This window comes from Homarus americanus, unplaced genomic scaffold, assembly GCF_018991925.1.
Source record: "Homarus americanus isolate GMGI-L3 unplaced genomic scaffold, GMGI_Hamer_2.0 scaffold27231, whole genome shotgun sequence".
Taxonomy (NCBI): domain Eukaryota; kingdom Metazoa; phylum Arthropoda; class Malacostraca; order Decapoda; family Nephropidae; genus Homarus; species Homarus americanus.
This window is the reverse complement of record NW_024718545.1, coordinates 1,819,126-1,843,864: the sequence shown is the minus strand read 5'-3', so window position 1 is coordinate 1,843,864 and position 24,739 is coordinate 1,819,126. Positions and strand designations below refer to the sequence as shown.

At 45.4% G+C, this 24,739-nt stretch overlaps 1 protein-coding gene across 1 annotated transcript; it reads right to left on the bottom strand.

Annotated features, from left to right (window-relative positions):
• Positions 1-4,489: 4,489 nt before the first annotated feature.
• Positions 4,490-24,184, bottom strand: LOC121859764 (paired box protein Pax-1-like). The gene is made up of 5 exons (XM_042356752.1): positions 24,145-24,184; positions 21,698-21,739; positions 9,924-10,104; positions 9,434-9,631; positions 4,490-7,509 (listed from the first exon to the last, which is right to left on the bottom strand). The coding sequence occupies exons 1-5, from the start codon at positions 24,182-24,184 to the stop codon at positions 6,861-6,863; spliced, it is 1,110 nt and encodes a 369-aa protein (XP_042212686.1). The 3' UTR covers positions 4,490-6,860.
• Positions 24,185-24,739: the final 555 nt, after the last annotated feature.

The following is a 24,739-nucleotide window of genomic DNA, read 5'->3' as shown; positions in this document are numbered from 1 at the left end:
TACAGTGTAGGGCCTCCTGTAGTTTCTGAGTTCACCATCGTAAAGTGTTAATTCCCGGCCATTTTCTTCCGTTACCAACAAACACTAAAAGTAGCCTTGAATACGGGGCTATACAGCTTGAGTTGTTGAAACACTTTCCATAAAATTACTAAAACACACACACACGGGGACACGTCTTCCCTCACTCACTGTACACTGCATAAACTATGCTATGTAACAGTACTCTGTCCACCTAACCCAGACGTCTGGAGTCACGAGACGTTGTGAAGACAGCTGCTGATTGGACGAGACAATAATGGCGAACTCGGTAAATCTACAGCTTTTCATAATTTTACTTAATATTCTGTTTATACGAATATCGTTAGCTATATGAGCAGCTTATTTCAACCTGGAATAATTTCTGAAGGCAAAGATGTGAAAATAAGTTTTAAAAATATGTTGGTGCCCAAGAAAAATACAATAGATTAAGCAGTGTTAACGACACTCGGTGTCAAGACGGTCACACAGGTGTTCACGACTCAGTGAATCACTCGGGTTGATTCAAAAGTTTCGTCCCGAGCCTGACCGCTGGCCGGGGTAAAACACACCTATGGCGCGATGGACCCGCGGGCTTCTCCCATCACTTTTACGGTTTGTTGTTGAATAAGTTGCTCTTTTAATTAATTAGCTAACAATAAACTGAAACTAAAGAAATATAATACTTTCCATTATTTTGGTACAATTTTGCTGACCACGTCAGCATGTCGAGAGAAATTGGCGCTGGTAGGCATAGTCAGTGGGCACAATTCTAAAGTCAGACTCGCAATGTCATCATTAATGTATATTGCTACTTCAGTCAATAATGGTGAGCTGATTTGAGAATTGAAGTAGCCCAGTAAACTGCCGAGGTCATGCAGGTGTCCCTAAGCGTGGTGCAGAGAGCAAAGGGCAGAGGGCTGTATGCGAACCCCACCCCATACATCACCTCACACAGCGTCAAGAGAGTAAGTGTACTGAGTAAACTGGATGATTTTAACAATGGGTGTATCTGGAAAGAAATTATATCATTCTACGAGAGCAAGTGAAGGAAAGTCCAGTGAAGTTTGAAGGTGGAAGGATGACAATGTGGAAAGTTGTTTGGGAACTGGTATTTAGACATAAGACAGTGTCAAGTGGTAAGGCACTTTTAGTGACGAGAGATGACATAGTGGTGGCGAGGAACAAGTACCTCAGGTTAAGTGAAACGAACAGAAAAAAGTCGCCTTACCAACAGACGGGCCAAAGGTGTGATTCACTAACAGTTGCAGCCAAGAAGCAGTCATGTCCACTACTGTAATGATTTGTATCAGAATTATATGTTACTGAATCCTTAATGCACTATTATTACAACGTATTAAACATAAGTGACAGAAAGACCAAGGAATTAAGAAATAGTGAGAGGACAAGAGTGGAGAAATACAGTCGAGCTTTGTGCCTCAAACAGTGTTTCTCTTGGGGTGAGCAGTTGAACTATAGACGAATGGTAGGTCACCAAATAGACTCTTACGTCTCCACTCTCCCCCTCCTTTTCCCCGGTTGTGTCCGCCAATCATGAACGTTCATTTGTTCGTCCCACCATATGAGTTATAGGCGGGAAAAATAGCATTTGGGAGTGTTAAGATGATGCGCTCATTTATAGGAAATTTGTAATAATATATTCATTAGGAACCAGGTACAAGTATTCCTGGACACACCTGTTCGAAACCTATACTAAACCCGAATGAGAAACTTCACCGTCGTCTGTAGGTAAACAAGCAGTATCACCCTAGTTAGTTCATTTACCTCACGCACCTAATTCACCTAAGTTAACTAATTCACTTAAGTTAGTGGTGTTGTTGTGGTGTTGTGGTGGTGTTTTGGTGGTGACGTTGTGGTGGCACTATGGCGGCTGTGAGCGGTACTACGGCGGCTGTGGTGGCACGATGGCGGCTGTGGTGGCACTATGGCGGCTGTAGTGGCACTACGGCGGCTGTGGTGGCTGTGGTGACACTATAGCGGCTGTAGTGGCGCTATGGCGACTGTGGTGGCGCTATGGTAACTGTGGTGACACTAATGGCGACTGTGGTGGCGCTATGGCGGTTGTGGTGGCGCTATGGTGGCAGGGGCCAGGTCAGGAGGCACCTGTTTTTGTGGCACTGTTCCTTGTTATCTCATTTTAATTACTTTGACGACTTTACCATCACACGGGACCAGCTAATTATCTCTGGTCGTCCTGGTGGTGATCACTGTAGCTGATCACTGTAGCTGATCACAGGCACTACTCACCCCCTCTGGTCATGTCTTACAAGGAAAGAAAAAAAACAGCTATAAAAGCCTCCTGTAGGAGCACACGAGTACAGCTGGCCCTTCAGTCCCCTTAACTGTGGTGGGTGTCATCAGCAACGGCCCTCACCGACACACTCTAACGCCCTCCATGTTAAGATTTCCTCTACCGTCACCCTTGTCAGAAGTAACTACCGGTGACCTGCGTTGATTTGTTTGCTCTAAAAAGTGTGTGGCCTCAGGGTTCTCGGTAGCCGTTGGTGGCGCCCGACACGGGTTCATTACCTGTGTGAGCACGTCGCGACGGCCAGCACACGCCACGCACCTGCAGCCTCCACAGAACTGGCTTGAGGCACGCCCATTGGGAGGGACAAGGAAGCGGAAAGAAGGGAGGGGAAAGGGGGAGGAGGGTGAGGGGGAAGAAAGGGGAGGAGGGGGGGAAGTGCCATGGTTCCCCTGTCCTGGTGAAAAGTTCTCTTCTCCAATAAAGTTCCTTTCGTTTTTAAGTACAACTTTACAGTATATCAGGACGACTGACAGAGTTAGAAAAATTAAATCACAGGACGGTATTGTTTACTTCTCCTCCTCCTACTACTACTGCTGTTACCACTAACACCTCTGCTACGACTTCATCTCCTACTGCTAATACTGTTCCACTATTATTGCTACTACTACTATCCCTACAATTAATATTGCAATTATTACTACAACTACGACGCTACAACTACCTCTATCATATACCACTATCACTTTATCGCAAACAATTGTTCTTGCTCGCCAGACAATATTATCTTCTGCTGTAAATGTAATAAACCAAACGTAGCCAAAGGCGCTTACGAACCACATAGCGGATTATGACGTCATCCGCGCCACACGAACTGCGAATTAAACGATTTCTTGTTCGTGTCGACCATTAAAACTGGGCGGGTGACGTGTTTACGGGCTCACCATGTGTAAGGGCGAGCGGGGACCGAGTCGCGTAGCTCATTTGCATGTGGACGAGGGAAAAAACCAAGTAGTAATTTAGTTTTGATGGCAGTAGAGGGGGTTAGAGGGGGGGTGTGGGGATGGGGAGGTGTTGCAACGTGGGGGAGGGGAATGGGTGGTGGGGGAGAAGGGGAACTAAAGAGTGGTAGGATAAAGAGGGGTGTAAAAGAAAAGGGGAAGATGGTTGGAAGTGGTGGGAAGTATTGTAATGTGGGAGAGGGAAGAAAGATTGGAGTTAGGGGAAATAGATTGAGTGTCGGGGTGTTGTTTAGGGTTAAGTTAGGTTAGGTAGGAGGTGTTGCAAACTGAGGAAGATAAAAGGAGATATTAGCGATCTCTGGGACTGAGGAATATTTGAGATAAGGTATTTTCTTGTACTGTTAAAACGAAAGGAGTGGAGGAGAAATTGGAGAAAAGAGAGAGAAAAGAAAACAAGAGAGAAAGAAAAGAGGAGAAAGAGACAAAATTAATTAGTAGAACCTTACCTGTTCTGTATGGTGAGATATTGACCAGTTTCTGTAGGTGTTATTCCTCCGTCAGTTTTTTCACCACAACCTTCCACTAACACCACCACCATAACACCACCATGCCACCACTATAACACCACCTCACAACCACCATAACACCACAACACACGTCTACCATAACACACACACACTACCACCGCCGTGACCACCACTACAAGAGTTAATGACTCACTCCCGTCCCTGTGTGTGTTGGTCGTTCACAGCTGGACAAACCACCCTGGGTAATCACATAGTTCACTCCTTTAACTGCCAATTTACCTGAATTATATAGTAATTTGATATCATACCAAACCGTTATGTGTGTTTCATAGTCCTATTGTAACAACTTTCAACTAATTATATTATTTTTTAATTTCTTACGTTTCACTTTCAGAATCTTAAAATAATCCCCAAATTATTCTATATATATATATTTTTTTTTAGTTTTACAATATTTCAAAGTTCAGATATTTTCAGTTTGTTTTGTTAAGTTCAGTCTGTCTGGTTTTTTTAACGGGATATTAAAGATCATTTAATTCTCACTAGTCTGTTCTTATTTTAACAGTGATAGTTCTCTCTCTCTCTCTCTTGTTTCTATTGTCTCTCTCGGTTTCTTGTCTTTCTTTCTCCCTCTCTCTTTTCTGTTTCTCACTGTTCCTCCCCCCCCCTCTCTCTCTCTCTCTCACGTGCGGTTGAGGAAGACACAAACTAGACTCCAAGTGTTACCAAGTTTATTACGCTCCGTCTCATAGTATTGGCTAGTGTTATAAACATACTAAGAATACATTGGTTACATCTGTCATCAATAATACCTGGCTACACCTATTTATATGGCCACACCTTTATACCTGGCCACACCTGTATGCTTGGCCACACCTGTATATCTGTCTATACTTGTATACCTGGCCACAATTGTACATCTAGCTATAACTGTATGTTTGGCCATACCTGTATACTTGGTCACAGTATATACCTGGCCACCGTTTTATTCTTGGCCACAATTATTTACCTGTCTACACCTGTCATACATGGCCATATGTGTTATCATTTATAACTTATGTAACCACACCTGTATTTTCTGTGTCCACAAAGGCCATACGTGGCCATATACCTCATCAATAATAAGGGGCCATGTATCCCAGTTATGATAGAAGGGTCAAATATATCATCTATACATGGGCAGGTGTCATTATACATAGTTAGGTGTCATTATACATGGGCAGGTGTCATTATACATAGGTGTCATTATACATATTTAGGTGTCATTATACATGGTCAGGTGTCATTATACATGGTCAGGTGTCATTATACATAGTTAGGTGTCATTATACATGGTCAGGTGTCATTATACATGGTCAGGTGTCATTATACATGGGCAGGTGTCATTATACATGGGCAAGTGTCATTATACATGGCCAGGTTTCATTATGTTGCCATATGTATCATCAATGAACAGGTAATAATAGAAAAGAGTAAAAATGCTCCATGATACAAACAGGACACAGGGAATAATATTTACATTGACACTATTGCCTAGAGTTGATACATCAGTTCAGAGCTTCAAAGTCTGGTGTGTGTGTGTGTGTGTGTGTGTGTGTGTGTGTGTGTGTGTGTGTGTGTGTGTGTGTGTGTGTGTACTTTGAAGCTCTGAAGCGACGTATTAGCATTATTAATATTAAGAAAGGCACGGCGGACCCTTTTACTGATTGAGGAGACAACACCAACATTATTATATCAGTGTTACATAATGTTTTGCAATACATAGGTCTCTCTCTCTCTCTGTATGAGACATAACTACGTATCACCTTCTGTACACTGAAACTTAGGGTCTTAAAGGCTGATAAAGAAATATAGTCTTCTTGAATTTTAAAGCGAATTTTTGTTTTACCTAAATGGGAAAAAACTTAGGAACTTGTCAAGTCGTTACCTGTTAAGAGGAGTTACCTGTTAATAGGAGTTACCTGTTAAGAGGAGTTACCTGTTAAGAGGAGTTACCTGTCAAAAGGAGCTACCTGTCAAGAGGAGTTACCTGTCAAGAGGAGTTACCTGTCAAGTGAGTTACTGTATTAGAACATATGGTAAGGCACAGATTTATTACTTATTGTATAATGTATTGTTTCAGATATAGCTGTATCAATCTGTCAACAAGAAGGTAAAGTTTGGTAAGAGAGAGAGAGAGAGAGAGAGAGAGAGAGGATTCCCATGTACAAGCCATCACGTATAATACATAAAAAAAAAAAAATATAGTTTTGCAAGTAAAAAAATCCCGGAATATTACACACAGTATAGACACAACAACAACAACAACAACAAAGATGAATTAGATCTGCATGACAATACAGGAAGAGGTAGGTTACTGGATTCATTCTTAGCAAATGAAAGTCCCTTATTTATCTTGCTTGTGGTAGAGGCTCGTGGACCACTCATCTCCCTCCTCTCTCTCACACACACACACGCACGCACACACACACACACACACACAGAGTCCTTCCTCCTGCTCCTCTCTGCCGACACCTTCACACTGTCTTTATCAAATGGTTCTCATACGAGTATATTGCATTATTGTTCTATTTATCTATCCAGTGCAACAAGACCAAGAGTTTCTGATTCTTAGCCATTGTAGGTGTCTGTGGGGCGTAGTGTCACGAGGGAGATGAGAGGAGGACACTCAACTGACACGTCTCTGGTCAAAGCACAACTGAGTTTGGTGACGTGTCTCCTGCTGGCGCTGCAGAAGAGGTTCGTCATTAACGGCTTGGTTCTCCCGGGCGAGTATGTGCACCTTCGCTAAAAGGAATATTGTTTTTGTTTTAGGTTCCCCGTGAAGACGTTTGTAGTGTGTGCATGTGTGTGTATGTGTGTGTGTGTGGTAATTTACCCTAGTCATTGGTGTATGTGTGGGGGAGGGTCGATGGCAATGCAGGTGCAGGATGAAAGGAGCGTGATGTGGACACTGGGTGTAGTGTGGGTGTGGTGAGGAGGTGATGTACGCGTGGTGTGGACGCAGTGTGAGGTGTAATGTAAAATGCGGTGCGGGTGTGGTGTGGACAATGTGTGGGCGTGATATAAACACCGTGTGGGCGTGGGTTAGAGGGTTGCCGTCTGTGGCGTGAGGCCTGAGCCGCCCATCATAGAGCTCAATGGGTTGCCGAAACTGTTTTGTAGCCCGTTGGTGAGGCCGCCAGACAGCCCATTGGAGAGCCCATTAGAAAGGCCATTTGAAAGAGGGTTGGTGAGGGGGCTGGAGAACCCGTTAGCGAGGGAGGAGGAGAGGTGGTTGGGGAGGGGGTTGTGAGATAGAGAGTTGCTCTGGGGGCCACACGACTGCAGGTACATGTAGTAATTGTAGTTGTTGGCGTCCTGCATGTGGTGGTGGCGGGGGAAGCCGGCCATGTTGACGTGTCCCAGGAGGTCCGACACGGTGTGTGAGGAGGGCCAGTGGGGTCTCATCCCTCCCATGCTGCACGTCGACCCTGACACAGGCGGCGAAGGCGTGCTGGGCGTCTTCCCGCCTATACCCGACGACACACTGGTGGGCGGGACGACGGACTGCGGTGCCTGCGACACCTGCTGCATGGCCGCCGGTGGGGCCATGGAGGAGTAGGCCGCGGCTGCGGCCGTATAAGCTGCGGCGGCAGGATAGAGGGAGTTGTAGAGGGATGAGGCCGGGTGCTTGACCTCATAGTGACTCTGGCCTCCCAGGTGGTGTAGTGACCCGATCTTGTTCCGCAGGATTCTGGAAAATACTCGTTATTAGTCTCGTCGCCTTCACAACTAAACAACATCATCATTCCCCAAGTTTTAAGTAATATCAAGGTACAGCATCATCGTTTAGGTCTAGGATTGATAAGAACTAATACTGATAATCTGAAGTATCATCAAAGTATATACTCATCAGTCATCACAGTATGTGCTTTAGTCAATGTCAAAGTACAGTATTATCACAAACTAAGTTTAAGTTACAATAAAGTACAGGAAGGTAACTGTCTAGTTATATGTCAAGGTAAGAGGTCCTACCCTCACACTGTGTCCCGGCAGGTGGAAGCTTGCAAGGAAACGCACAGATGAGAACATAGGAAGTGACAGCATCTAATTCTCTATGTATTCATTATTTCACTATCACCACAAGTACAATTATCATCACTCTTGCTGGAGGATCACTTTCATCACCCGTGCCACATCAGCCAAGAGTGTCATCACATGAACAGCAGCACCACTGTCACCACCAGCACGGAGCTCTGACAACACTACAGTTATGGTCCAATTCACAATGGTTGTCACACACCACTCGCTGCATCACCCACGTCAACATCCCCACAGTCAACACCCCTCCTATACGACATACTCCACTTCAGTGACTCCTTCAGTAACCGACAAAGGGCGCGCCTCCGTGGCTTTGAATGAGTTTTGATAAAGTCTTTCGTGATAATATCTGTGGTAAAAGTGCTGCCTCAATATCACACTTCTATGATAATCAGGGAACTGACCACAAAGGACGACACACATTGTTAACTCGCATAGAATATAAGACGTAAAGGGAAATAAGGAGGAAACCGTAAATAAGGACCCATGCCATAGTGACTAAATGTTTAGGGAACGTCAAGAGTTGTTGTCAGAGGTTGATTACTTGAGTCTGTTGGTCGATGGATTAAATGTGTGAGAATAGATGGATAAGATTACTACGGAGGCCAATCACAAAGTAACTTGTTATTTTGGAGGTGCATGTTTATATCAATTGCTCGATGAAGGAAAAAAAAACCTTGAATAATGTTGAATCGATGGGAAATAGTTTAACATCTTTCTTTAGATAGGGATGAATCTTATCATCTTTTCCTGACGTGAACATTGATGCAGGAAGAAACACGCTGAAGAGTTTGAAAAGAACAAGAGAGAGTTCTGTAGCAAACTTCACGAGAACAGTTTATTTTGAACAACCATACTTTTTTTTCTTAATCTTTTGAGTTTTGATTTTCAGGAACGAAATTTCAGACGTTTCCAGACCTAGAGTGGGAACGCTATACCTGCCCGTCCTTCTGTTGGCCAGAAACAGAGGAAAGGAATTCGAGAAAGAATAGATGACTGAATACCATCACGTTAGCTGAGAAGAGGATTTTGTAGCTGTGGCGCAGGACGTGTGAGGCCACTTCGGGGAGTCTTATTGACGATATAACTTAAGTGGTCATCAAGAGAAGAAAGACCAATATTAAATAAATAAAAATCCCGATGTTTGACTCATTTGATCGTGATCCCAATTATGAATTTGTTAAAAATTTTCTTTGGACAGGAATGGATAAAAGAGAACTGATCGTTAAGAGCAAGAAAGACCGAACAGTTTATTAGTTCGGGATGAGATCAAGTAGGTGTTTGTTACGTCCCATTAATACCAAGGAACAGTGTAGGAGTGTTGGCTAGTTAAGTGAGGGTAAATGAGGCGAGGAATTATGCTTTTCCACGCCGACTTGGACAGGTGGAGCAGAATACATCCACTGCTCTGTTGCTGTCGATATGTTAAAGCTCTCCAGTTCGTCTATGGAGTCAAGTTGAACTTTCTGGAGAGTTCAGTGAGTGTTAAACCGACTTTACAACAGAGGAGCGACATATACAAGAGAAGTTATCACACAGACCAGAGAAACCTAACCTAACCTAACCCAAACCCTCACCTGGATATAGAGGACACGCTGGGAACATTGTACTTGTCACACACACCATCCTTCAGGAGCCGTTCCCGGATCTCCCAGGCAAAGATACCCGGGTCTTTCTGCTTGAGGTCCTTGATATAGCTGACCACCTTGGGCGTCGTGACTCGTGGCTTCGATCCCCCGATAGCCCCCGGCAGGATGGAGCCCGTCTCGTTGTACCTGAAGGAGGAGGGCGAGGTCAACTATATCCCATTCCTGTATTGTTCTTGTTTTGAGACCCGCATCGTTGTTTTACTTGATTAGACAAACTCTTATCATGACACCTTGACCCCATTACAGCTCACACCTGAATCATATAAACACTACCACGAAGAAAATCCCAAGATAAATAAAACTAAAAAAATTAAAATTAATATAGCATTTGTTTTCCCATCTTTCGTTTGTGATCCCTGGCGATAAAAGGAACATCAGGTATGACACACCTTAATGAGACTCATCAGAGACGACTCACCTGGCGAGGATCTTGGACACACAACCATGGGAGACACGTAACTGGCGGGAGATGTCACAAGGGCGTATCCCCAGCTGCGCCAACTCGATGATGCGCATACGTATGTGGTTCGGGAGGGGGCGGCCGTTGACGAAGACTCCCCCCAGCTGGTTCACCTCTCCATACTGCTGAATCTGTGGGTCTGTGGGAAGTACCAGCTGTTTTACTGTGAGTTATGCATACAATATACTTACAGTATATATACTATACATACTTATTAATACAAAGTGTGTTTCTGTTCCTGATTCATAATTTAGTAAATTAGAAGATATTTATTACCACAAAATGATAAAATAAATAATAAATTAATACTTAAATACAATCTTTATGATAAACAGTTAACGAATACAACACTGTAGGTTTATTTGATAATTTATACACTCATAATACCAATTAATAAAAAAAAGACTATATTTATCATACAATTAGTAAATTTTTTTGATTGATTATAACAATTAGTGCATGGATAGTACAGTAATAATAATAATAATAATAATAATAATAATAATAATAATAATAATAAAAAATTCCCCAATCAATGGTAGTATTGATTTGAAACAGTGAATGCCTTTTTTTTCTTAGAACGCTATTTTTCTGTTAGTTTCAGTCTGCCAGTTAGGCTCGTTCGCCGTATCAGCGAGACCTGGGCATCAACTCCAACACGACAGACTGTACAAATACCTTAATTTCTGCTAAGATTCTCGTCGGAACATCTTCAGGTATGCAGCGGAGCTCATTAACCTGGCTTGCTCCTGATTGGTCACTAATTTATGAGGTAATAAAGAGTGATTTTTCTGATTCGCAGATCCATTACTGACTGACCAATGAATCTGCTGGTAGGTAAAAAAGAGCAAGTTTCATTCGCTAAAGTGTTTTGCGCAACATATTACCTCCCTGGACAGATTACAGTGTTGGCTTTACAACAACAAATACAAAGGTTAGGATAATAGTTTACCTGATTTTTAACAATGAAAAATTTCAATGTGTTTTTGTTAAGAGTATAACACTATACCTCATAACATTATGTAATAAAATAAATCGCTTTAGTTCATAAACTCTTTATTTTCATCTACGAAAAAGAGTTACTTGAATTTTTTTTAATGAGGAAGGAGACTTATACTGCACCTCTGGCCTGACTCACTGACTTATCTTGTACACTGACAGTATATTAATCCTCTCACAGGAACACAAGTAATACGTCCTAACTGTAAACTGTGGGATAATTATTCTGATCGCTATCCATATTGTCTCTATATATGTGATGTGTTGTGTGTTATATACTGCACTATTGCTGACACTTGTGTAAACCAGTATTAAAGAATTTCTCTCCCTCTCGCTCTCTTATATATACCGTATACCGTATATATTCCTAGTGTATGTCTTGTATACTCGTAAAATTCGTAAAATTTGAGTATTCAAAAATTACGAACGAATTTATTTTTAATTTTGCTTCAGACTGATCTGACACTGATATTAAGCTTTCAGTAAGCTTACATCTTCCCTGACGTGGGTGAAGCCCAAGTCGCCGTCGTGGTAAAGGATCCCGCGTGGGTGCCACCAGTTCCTCCCCGTACCACCAGGCGGGTCAACATCTGGCCCGCCCGCCGCTAAACCTCACCGTACCTGAATGTTTAAACCCTCTCATTCATCTTCTTCTGTTTCATCCATTGTAGCTCACGTCTAAAGATTATATTTGTAATTATAAGATAAAAAGTAAAATTATCTTGTCTATTACTAAGGCACAAAGGAAAATGATTCGGTGTAGCGGACAGCAGCTCAGAAATGGCTTCCCGCGGGTGGCAAGGGTCGGGGCCAAAGGCTGCTGGCGGTCGCGGTAGACATATTGAGTTATTTCAAGGGTTATCTGGGCCGTCTCCCCTCTGACACCCCTTCATTACTTCCTCAAATGTTTAGCCTCAACAATAGGAAGGTCAGGAGGGGGCGGAAGGGCACACCGGAAGGTATTTGAGGGTGAAAATTGGCATCTTGTGGCCGCAACTGAAGCTGAGGAGAGATGCTCACGTCCTGGTTATTGAGAGGCGGGAAGTGTCCATTGCTGGCCAGATCTGCACTTCACTTTGTATGTGGTTGTAGAGTTTGATATTATAGGTAGTGTTTAATAGATGACTTTATCTATGAGAGCACCAACTTGACTATGGGCCGCTTGTATTGTGTGCTAAAGTACTTCCTGAGGCAAATATAAATCATATGGTGCAATATATTTGTAAAATACGACGGGAAGTAAAACAGAAATGGCCACGTAGTGTGTATCTCTTTATCCATTAGCTACTTTTTGTGATTACTATACTTATGACACATTCTCTCTCGACCTGGTACAGCTGCATGGTGGTGGTCATGCATGTTGAGAACTCCTGCAGCTATGCCGACAGAAGGGCCTGCCAGTTCCATGTACCTGCCTGCTAGCCTGCCAGTCACCCATCACGCTTATCTGGTAATCAGGATAGCTGCTGTTACCCGGCCTGGTACTTAATCATATGCTTACACCCTTGCATACTTCAAGGTAAGTGAGTGCTGCCTGACATATACACCCCAGTCCTGTTTGCTCACCCATCCATCCACCAGTCCATCCATCCAGGTATCCATAGTGTCACAAAGATCCTTATGTAATTTTCTCTTTTAACTTAGGTTGGGAGAACTGATCTAGTTAGTCTCTCACTTGTACTTATGACGCCATCAGTGTCTTACGTGGACCAGGTGTTATGTGTGTTCCCAGGTAGTGCCGCAGTTTCCCCCAGGTAGTGCCGCAGTTTCCCCCAGGTAGTGCCTCAGTTTTCCCCAGGTAGTGCCTCAGGAAGACTCTCGGTCCGTCACGGAGATAAATGACAAGCGGGAGAAGGAAGGAACAAGGAAGGTGAGGCATAAATACACGACGTTAAGAGAGAGAGAGAGAGAGAGTTCTATTAATCAAGAGACAAAAAAACAAAAATACCTCGTCTTTGGTGTATCAATTGACCTGTATACCCCAATACCTGTATATAACACCTGTACACCCCAACACCTGTGCTCCCCAACACCTGTATATAACACCTGTACACCCCAACACCTGTGCTCCCCCAACACCTGTATATAACACCTGTACATACCTGTATATAACACCTGTACACCACAACACCATCAACACCTGTACACCTGTACAACACCTGTATAAACCTGTACACCACAACACCTAAACACCTGTACACCACAACACCTGTACAACACCTGTACCACCTGTACACACACCTGTACACCTGTATATAACACCTGTACAACAACACCTGTATAAAACACCACAACACCTGTATAAAACATCACAACACCTGTCACCACAACACCTGTACATCACAACACCTGTACACCCTGTATAAAACACCTGTACATGTCACAACACCTGTACATTACACCACAACACCTGTACACAACATCTGTATATAACACCTGTACACCCTGTATATAACACCTGTACACCCCAACACCTGTACATCACAACACCTGTCACCACAACACCTGTCACCACAACACCTGTACACCACAACACCTGTACACCACAACACCTGTCACCGCAACACCTGTATATAACACCTGTACACTATAACACCTGGACAGCGCGAAATACAACAACTGTGCGTATAAGGCGAATATTAGACAATAACGGAGAGAGAGAGAGAGAGAGAGAGTTGTCGCGTGCTGTGTGTCGTCAGCAGACCTCACAACACTGTCCAGCCCTGGCCGAAGTGTCACCCCTTATCTCTCGTGTCTTTATCCGGCCTCGTCCGTACTGGCGGCCGGGCCCTATACGCTGACAAAGACAGCCCCTTCACTCTCATATTTCAAAGGCTAAGAATCCGGTAGAGAGCGAGTGACGGCCAGAGAGGAATTTCTCCCAAGAATTTAAATATTTCCAGATGTTGAGGGGAGCGGCATGGCTCACTTGACGTCATTTTTATTGTTTATTTATTTATAATCTCTCAATGTGTTGATGAGGTGGATTTTGTTTCCTTATTTAAGATTATTATGTCTATTGTTTTGGTCATGGGAAGTCTAGTTTCTTGTGCACCCCATCTTGATCGTGTGGGCGGTATAGGGCAGGAAACTGTGGAAAGATACCCAAACAGAACACAACTTGAGGGTCAGTGATATAGTTGATTCTAGAACAGTTGTATATTGTATCAAGTTATCTAAGGTGTGTGATATACAAGTAAGTCATCACTGATAATGAAACACGTAGACATATTATCAAGGGATTAAGGCAGTGGCAATATAGTCTCGCCTTTACACTATACAAGTCATGTGTTATGTGTCACTATAACACTAACCTGACACATGTTACCAAGACACTGCCTGATTATACATGTGTCAGTGTCTGTATCTCCGTGTATGTGTTACTACTGATACACCACATCATCATGGACTATTTACTCTTGGCTCCCGAGTGTCTAAGGAGAGGTCACTAGTACGTGTATCCATAGAGCAACAAGGTGCAGGACAAACAGGAACTCACATAACAAACAACAAACTTCTTCTCCTCTACTATATTCACCAAGATTTCCTCAGAACATTATTCTTTTTACATACTAAAAACAAGTGACTGTCTGTAATTCTTTATTTTAGGTTCAGGTTCGCTTAATGTGTGGTGGTAGGTAGCGCACAGAGGTATTCAGAATATGATACACCACCGTCTGAGGGGGTGGTGGTAGTGGTGGGGTCCGACACGTCACCCCCACCACCTCCAGCTAGTGGGTGGGAGGTGGGCTGAAGGCTGAGGATGACAGTAAGTGTTGTGGCCACGCTGGTGAAACACATGATGATGGGAGGAGGAGGGGGAGAAGGAAGAGGAGGAGGAGGGATACGGAGAAGAAAAGGGGAAATGGCAGGAGGGAGAGGGGAAGGAAGGAAGGTTGCTGAAGTGAGAAGAATTGGCCAAGAACTATTTCCTGTAATAATAATGAAGAGTTCTCCGGCATGTACAGGGGGTGATAGGAAGCCACGTTACCGGTATACCTGTACCTGAGAGCCACCAAGTACCGGGAACTAAGACCTGGGACTAGATAACTAAGACTAATACGAGGACAGTCTTCCCCCTGATGAGAGCATCGAGAACAGTTCCCCTCGTCCCCAGGGGAGGAGGGGGAGGTGTCCTCTTTCTATCAGTTGCGGTCGGAGGCACTCACCCAGCCTCCTTTAGCCTTCCCTCATTTCCCAGACAGTTAGAGGGGAAAGTGAGGGCGGTGAGGGATGAAACAATAGTGAAATGGGCGTTAAATAGCGGGAAGAGCGTCGGGGAGCCCCAGCAGATTTATCTGAGTAGTGTCATTCCCTTCAGGAGATCAAGAGGCGCCGCCCTGGCTCACGTGACGCCTCGCCCCCACCGACACACATCCAATTTTTTTTCCTCCTCCTCTTCCCTCGTCTTCGTAAATGAATAAAATGCGATGATGAGGGATCAAAGGGGACGGTAAGGTAGACGGTAATGAACTACAAGAAGTATTGAGGTAGACAGATGAGCGGGAATGGTTGAAAGTGACGTGTGATTGCTCGCTGTTTCGTGATGTTCAGAGGAGCAGAGGAGAAATGTTTGATGTTTTTGCTGCTCTTGGGAACGATGTGGTGAGATACCTAATGAGAGAGAGAGAGAGAGAGAGAGAGAGAGAGAGAGAGATTAATAACAAGAGAAGCTGAACTCCGAGACACACACACACACACACACACACATGTTATTAATATGAGCAGTCAAGGAGTGTCTGCTACATTACTGCATCAGGACTCTTACCAGTAAAGCATCACTACTGCTCTCAAATCACGGACGAACGTTCACTTGGCGTACACTCCATAAACATATAACCACTGTTGATTGCTTGTGCCGGCGTTGTTATTGTAATAGCTGTGGTGCATGTCAGTGTGTGTTCTCTCATCTGTACGTCAGTTTAATGAGTTGTAGGAACGATAAGTGCTCCCTCCCTGCCAGGTGTACGATGACAGCCAACACACGGTACTTGATTTCCCCATGCCCGGTGTATGATAACATTAGACGCGTTACTGAGATGATCCCTGTTTTACGATGACGTTAAATACTCCGCTAAACTGATACAGCTCCGGCCACATTGAAACACTTGAGGCACATCACTGAACTGACGTCACACAAATGTTCCCTCGCCCTGCAGCTCTGTATGCTGATGCCAAGTGTACGATAACTATCAACAACATATTAATTTGTTGCCATCAGTACGAGAACGTTGTGGATTTTTTTTTAACTTCATGCCAGGTACACGATGTTTTATTAACTTATTCTAGATGAACCATTGCTCACAAATTTGTTGCCCGGTGTACGATAATACATCAATGTTCTGCTAGACAGTGATTCATTACCTCACTACCAAATATATGATGATAAATTAGTTTACTGCCAGATATACCATGATGCATTATTCTACTGTCAAATATATGATGATAATGATCTTGTTGCTAGATGTACCATAATGCATTATCCTGTTGCCAGATGAACTATGAAACATTAACGTATTGCCAGATGAAAGATAATGCATTAACTTACTGCCAGATGGACAATAATGTATTAATATTTGACAGTTTTGTGATAACAGTTAAAGCACTCAACACAGATAATGTTCAAATATAACATATCACACACACTTGACCTTAATACTGCCTGGTGTATGATAGCATGATAAACAGCTCACTGCTCCTGCCTCATGTATGACAACTTCCCAACGTACCGGTCAGCTTATGTAAATTGAATTAAAAATCTTAAATCACTACCAGAATAAGGAGGTAATTTTAGACACCTCAAAGATGCTGACTGACTTATGGTAGCACTTCCTGGGGTCATTTATTTGTCATTAAGAGTACGATAATGCAGAATATATGATCTGACGACTGCCAGATCAGATATGAAATAATGTTCAAACAACTCACCGTCCACGCTGCCAGAGACACGATAACAAACATCACGAAGCAGTTGCCAATGAGCGATAAAGTGATACCAGATGTACAATAACACTATAGATGTCAATCAGTTGCTGCCATGTAGAAAACTGATAGAACATAGTGACGATATTTACAGAGGAACGATAATACTGTACACGGTAACACGGGTCCTTAGTGTGTTGTGGCGCTAAACTGTTGCCAGCTGTAAGAAAACACTTATCACAGTCCAGGTCAACGAGTGTAAACAAGTGACTTTATATTTGCCTAAGATAATAGACTAAAAATAACAATAACAAAGACGGCTATATGTCAACAATAATATAACAATCACAGCAGTACCGCCACTATCAACAACAACAACAACAACAACAACAACAACAATTACCACTGCCGCTGTCACCACTACTATAAAGAACAACAACAACAACAACAACAACAACAACAATACAACAGCTACAATACAAACTAGGGGGGGGGAGGTTGGGGAGGGATAGTGTCAAGTAGAAAGACTGTCAGAAAATGGCGACTGTCAACCTCACTCGTGTATGAAAGTCTCACGCGTCTCTCTACCTGTCATCAAAAAGGGGGGAGGGGCAGGTAGGCATGCTTTCCGTCCGTCCGTCCGTCTGTTAGTATGTGAGTTCTTTCTTGTGTCTGTCTCTGCGTTCCCCCCTCCTTGCATCAGCGCTCCCTCCCTTCCCCCCTCTCCCCCTCTCCCCCTCCCTCCTTCCCTCCCTGTGTTGGAGTGACGTCACTGTGGACTTGACCCCCTTCAACCTGCGTCACCTGTTCTCAAACTGCCTGTCCTAACATTCACCCCCCCCTCCTGTCACCCCTGCTTCCCTGTCTCCCTTATCTCCCCTGACTTCTCCCTGTCACCCCTGCTTTCCCCTGTCTCTCCCCCATCATCCCCACAAAGATACATACAGTCAAGTTTCCTCAGCACTAGTGACTGTCAGACCGTATCTAACTGTACCTCACTTACAATACAACTCATAGATGGAGTCTTAAAAAAAATCACAAGCTTAACTTTTTTTTACCGTAACTGGCGACAAGAGATGACACTAAAAAACTCACTTATAAAGACACATAAACATGGATTCTTAAATATTCTTACGCTAAAAATTATCCCCCTTAACTAAACATTGAGAACAGATCTAACCTTTTAGTAATTTAATCTAATAACGTAAGGATGGGTTACAGTAGGTGAGTTGTCTTAACCCCTGCTAAAAGAAGTTAAAATCGTATAAAGAATGTTAGAGAATTGTTGTCTTGGTCTAAGTTAAGAAATAGAGAACAAACACACGGTTATTAATGGTTAGAAAAACACCTAAAGAGTGGAGAAGTGTTTTGTGTGTGTGTGTGTGTGTGTGTGTAATGGCAAGGGTATGAGGACGAGGAGGAGGTGACGTAAAGAGAAGACAAAGAAGAAGGAAGACGAGGAGGAGTAAGAGAAGGGGGAAGAAAGGTGGAGAACGAAAGTGGTGAGGGGGGAAGGGGGGGGAAGTAGATAAGGTGAAAGGGAGGAAGGGGGAGGGGAAGGCAAGCCAAGGGGAGGGGAGGGGTAGAGGAAGGGGTGAGGTAAAGGGAACGTGGGTGTGTCTAAGGGAACGTCTAATGATGGGGGTAATAGGGTCACTGCGAGGGTGGCCAGACGGAGGCCCTGATCTATGGCTGACGGAAACATTTACACTGAAGGAAAACTTGTCTAGTATTACCGCGAGGAGGGATGGGATAATGGCTGGGATAGTTTGGGGTAAAGGCTGCGTTAGTTTGGGGTAGTGGTTGGGATAGTGGTTTGGGATAATGGCTGGGATAGTGGTTGTTTGGGATAGTTTGGGGTAAAGGCTGCGTTAGTTTGGGGTAGTGGTTGGGATAGTGGTTTGGGATAGTCGTTGATATAGTCTGGGATAGTGGTTTGGGATATTGACTGGGATATGTATAGTGTTAGGTATACAGTGTCAGGCAGAGACGGATTAAGGGTTTTATAGGCCCTGGGCACTTTTTTATCGTAGGCCCCTAGATTCCCTGATGAACCATTATGTGTCTTATTTTATCCTTACTGCCTTCAAACATTACACCAACACCGTGATGTAGGTCCCTTAAACCTTCGTAGGCCCTGGGCACTGTACCCACTGTGCCCCCTTGATAATCCGGCCCTGGTGTCAGGTATACACAGAGTCAGGTATACACAGTGACTGGCATACACAGTGTCTGGTATACACAATGTCAGGTATACAGTGACAGGTATACACAGTGATAGGTATACAATGTCAGGTATACACAGTGACAGGTATAGTGTCAGGTATACACAGTGTCAGGTCTACACAGTGTCTGGTATACACAGTGTCAGGTATACACAGTGTCAGGTATAGTGTCGATGAGTGAGTGGAAGGGTCGAGTGGGAGGTTGTGGTCGAGGGTCGATCTATCCAAGGCAGTGGAATCTATTGCCTTCTGTCCTGATTGTATAGCGGCTGGGAAGTCTATCAGCCACACAGCCAATCGACCAGCCAGCCACACAGCAAGTCGACCAGTCAGCCAAGTGGGCACAAATCAGGGGTGACAAAGAACCACATATATCTCCCGCCAGATCCCGTGTTTGACATACGAGGATTTGTAGTTTTGGCGCAACAACACTACTGTCAACCCAGCAGGTGTGAGGCCGCGCCCGAGCACTCGCGCCTGTGGACCACAGCAGCACCCGCGCCGTGTGCCCTCAATCCCCATCCTCAGCGCCCTCAGCCCCCAGTACCGCTCCCCTAGCCCCAAGCCTCCGCGCTCTTAACCCCCAGCCCCGCGCCCTCAACCCCCAGCCCCGCCCCAGCCCCGCGCCCTCAACCCCCAGCCCCGCGCCCCCTATCCCTACCCTCTCGCCAGCTCCCTGGCGCTTGCGTCCAATTATTTTAACTGCTGCTAAAACACGACAATTACGTGACGTGTAGAGCCCTGGAGAAACACATTTATTTGTTAACTATAAAAGGGATCAAGAGATATTACGAACCTAAAATTACTGAGAACTTCACCATGCAGTGACCGCCAGCTTAAACTGTTTGGTGATTCTTGAAACAAATTTAATGGTGACTATACGATCCTAATATTTTTGCAACTTATACGAACAAAATTTAACAGGGATTACGAGATTAAATTTGTAATTCTGAAAACGATTTTGCAGGTGACTACAAACATAAAATTGTCAATAATTTTTATTTTTTTAACGAATTCAAGAGTGGTTACGAACACAAAATACCTAAATAATGGGAGAGAAGGAACAGATTGAGCGGAGTTAAATGGACATGATCGGAATGTGTTGGCGTGTGTAATCGAGGGTTGGGATCGGCCAAGACAAGAGTAAGTGATACTGTTCATCTTGAGGCTCGGCAGATTCTCAGAAGATCGTAGAGGTGAACTTCAGACTGTAGAGATAAGAGAACGTATCTATCTGGCAGCGAATATGGCGGCGAAATTGTACCGAGACTCTTATCAGTTAAAATGGGGAAAAATATCATATGTTGAACCTGGATCTAGTATATTTATATTTTAATTCGATTTTTAAAGAATGACAGGAGAGTGTTAGTGCAATTTCGACGTCATTTTGTTTATCTTCTTCTTTTATCGTAGTTTAATTAAGCAAGTGGACCCTATATACCTCCCCGCCATTCATTTAATTAATAGCAAACTGGCAACAAATTCAAAGCGTGGTTGTCAAGTGTGTGTGTGTGTGTGCGTGTGTGTGTGTGTGTGTGTGTGTGTGTGTGTGTGTGTGTCACTGAGGGAATTTACCATCCCTCTGTTTACATGGTGAGGGGTAGGGGGAGGGGAGAGTTGACAGTGTATGATATGATGTTGATTGTATGTATGTATGTATGTATATTACCACACACTACCACACACACACACACACACACACACACACACACACACACACACACACACACACACACACTTCATCTACAACACTTCCTTGGGTATAAAACAACAAAGTAGATTGGTTTAGTTAACAAGAAGGTCCCCCTCTCCATCACCCCCACCCCCACCCCACCCTCCACCCCCACCCCACCCCACCCCCACCCATATATATAACCAGTGAGGGTGTCCTTAGGTAGAGTGTGTCGGGTGTGTCGCAGATCAAAGCACATTCCTGGTTTACGTGCCCGAGGATCTGTTGAACCAGGCTTGTTCTCTGGGTGCGGGACCCTAACCTTACCCACCCCAAGGAGCTAAATATATAAGGGGTTCCTCTCTCTCACGTTGGCCTTGCCCCTAACACTCCTCTGGACTTACCCTAACACACTCACTCTGGCCTTACCTAACACACTAACACACTCACCTTGGCCTTACCCTAACACACTCACTTAGCCTTACCCTAACACACTCACCTGGCCTGGCCTTACCCAACACACTCAACACTCACTCTGGCCTTGCCCCTAACACAACACACTAACACTCACTCTGGCCTGGCCTTACCCTAACTAACACACTCACTCTGGCCTTAAACACACTCCTCTGGCCTTGCCACACTACTCTTTTCACTCTGGCCTAACACACTCACTCTGGCCTTAAACACACTCACTCCTTGGGCCTTGCCCTAACTCCTCTGGCCTTGCCCTAACACACTCACTCTGGCCTTGCCCCTAACACACTCAAACACACTCCTCTGGCCTTAACACACTCACGAGATCGTTTAGTGGTTAGCGACCTCCCCGGTTCATTAAGAGATTATAGTGACTTATTCTAATAGTTTACCTGTATCACCTGAGTAACCTAATTAACAGGTATCATAGGTTATCTTACCAGCATCCAGCAAGTAGGCAGGACCCTCCTCTCTCAGCTTACCTGTGGGTAGAAAAATCTTCGTCAGTACACCTGTTCACCCTTTCCTCTATCTCAGTACCTCCTCTTGTTGGGGGAGGACGAGTGGAGTGGGGTAGGGAGGTGTGGTGGTGTGTGGCAGGACGGGTGTGGTCATTGGCGGGGCACGATGGTGGTAATAGCATGGTATGGGGTAAGATGGGTGCAAGGTAGTGGGGCGAGGGGAGTGGTTGTGGGGGGGCAGAGGGTGTGGCAGGGCAGGGGGTTGTGGCAGGCAGAGGGGTTGTGGAGGGCAGGGGGTTGTGGGAGGGGCAGGGGTAAGGGGTTGTGGCGGGGCAGGGGTTGTGGCCAGGGGGGGGGTGGCAGGGGGTTGTGGCAGGGGGTTGTGGCAGGCAGGGGGTTGCAGGGGTTGTGGCAGGGGGGTTGTGGGGGGCAGGGGTTGTGGCAGGGGGGGTTGTGGCAGGGGGGGGGGGTGGGCAGGGCAGGGGTTGTGGGGGGCAGGGGTTGTGGCGGGGCAGGGGGTTGTGGCAGGGGTAGGGGGGGCAGGGGCAGAGGGGTTGTGGCAGAGGTTGTAGGGTGCAACAGTAGCAGTGGTGTGGGAGTTTGTGTGTTGGCTCTGTAAGTTGACATTCCTGGGTGGGCCACACGTCAAACACGACCACTACATACATCTCTACTCTGCCCCTCTCCCTCCTCCCCCTCCCTTCTCGCTCCTCCCCTCCTCCCTCTCCTTCTCTCTCCCCCTCCTCCCCCTCCCCCCTCCTCCCCCTCTCCTTCTCGCTCTCCCCTCCTCCCTCTCTCCTCTCCCCTCTCCCTCCTCCACCTCTCCTTCTCGCTCTCCCCTCCTCCCCCTCTCCCTCTCCCTCTCCCCTCTCCTTCGCTCTCCTCCCCCACTCTCCTCGCTCTCCCCCTCCTCCCCCACTCTCCCTCCCTCCCCTCCTCCCCCACTCTCCCTTCTCGCTTCCTCCCCCTCTCCTTCTCGCTCTCCCCTCCTCTCTCCTCGCTCTCACCTCCATAATATCCCCCTTTTCCTCCTCTCCCACAACTCCTTCACACTCTCTTCCTCCTCCTCACTCACACTCCTCTCCACTCTTTTCCTCATCCTCTCCCACACCCCCTCCTCCCCTCTCACTTTAATTACTCCTCCTTATCTCTATTATGACAACTCGGTGCTTCGCTAATCCCGTTCGGACACATGACACGGAGTTTTTCCCTGGTAAATGGTTTATTGAGCTTTAGGAACTGCCGTTAGTGAGTCCGTCGTTAGTGTGTGAGTGTGTGTGAGTGTGTGTGTGTGTGTGTGTGTGTGTGTGTGTGTGTGTGTGTATGTGTGTGTGTGTGTGTGTGTGTGTGTGTGTGCGGAGGAGTAGGAAGATAACATTACAGGCGAAACTCAAGTGTGAGGACCACCCGACCCCATCAGGAGATAATGACACGGCCCACCGAGGCGGGAACGTCCATAACCACCAATATGACTTCCACTCTTAAGTGTTTCAGCCTCAACACGATGCCTGACTTGGGGTTGGGTGGATGGTAGACGGGTCTAGTGTCCGCACCACGGGGTATGGGAGGGGGAGGGGGGGTGGAGGGGGGGGCTCACTGTCAGGAGGCGTCTGAGGGTGGCGTGGGTTGTATGTCGTACCAATGGATCCCTGCAGGAGACGATGGAAGGGTCTAGTCCTAGTCACCGGACGTCTGTAACAACTAAGAACACGGGGTAGGGTATCCCATCACTGTCACAGGGTGTTCGGGGCATCTGAGGGGGCGCTCCCTGTCATGGGATGTGACACCTCAAGGGGCCCCACACTTTCCCGCCACACACACACGACACCTTCACCTAAAACATATAATTTCATGCCCTGCTTGTTGTGGTGCCGTTGAGAATATATCAAGAAGAGAGGACGTTCCTTCAGTTACACCTGCGACATACCTGTGACACACCTGTGACACACCTGAGGCACACCTGCGACACACCTGAGGAACACCTGCAACACACCTGCGACACACCTGCGATAGGAAAGTGTGGTTGATCCATCCATCTGCTAACCACACCTGAGTCACGGTAAGTGTATAGTGGTGGAGGGAGTCAGGCAGGTGGTGTATTGTGGGGTGGAAGTTACGACCCCAGGCACTGTCATGACCCCCAGGTAATGTCACGACCCCCAGGCACTGTCACGACCCCCAGGTACTGTCACGACCCCCAGGTACTGTCACGACCCCCAGGTACTGTCACGACCCCAGGAACTGTCAGCAGAAGAGGATGGATAGTTCAACTTGTCACTTAGGAATCAAACATCACAGCCTACACATGTGTACCTCATTAAGTAAAGCCACTCACAAGCTGCCCCCGTCACTCACGAGCCTCCCCGTCACTCCTCACTCGAGCCGCCCCCGTCACTCTGAGCCGCCCCGTCACCGCCCTCACTCACGAGCCGCCCCCGTCACCCACAAGCCGCCCTCGTCACTCATAAGCCGACCCCGTCACTCACAAGACGCCCCCGTCACCGCCACCGCCACTGACAAGCCGTCAAACAAAGAATCAAACAAGATAAAAATGCAAACAAACAAATATCCATCTTAATACCTTGATTGCCAAACACTCATACAACCAAACAATGAAACGAGCCTCAAGCAAACAAGAAAGCAAGGAACTAAACAACAAAACAAACATATCACATTCAAACAAACAAACATCTAAGCTTATAAAACACTCAAACAAACATCTAAGCTTATAAAACACTCAAACAAACATCTAAGCTTATAAAACACTCAAACAAACATCAAAGCTTATAAAACACTCAAACAAACATCTAAGCTTATAAAACACCCAAACAAACATATAAGCTTATAAAACACTCAAACAAACATCTAAGCTTATAAAACACTCAAACAAACATCTAAGCTTATAAAACACCCAAACAAACATCTAAGCTTATAAAACACTCAAACAAACATATAAGCTTATAAAACACTCAAACAAGTAAACAGTCCTTGATATTTTAAGAGGTGCAAGACGTATACGCG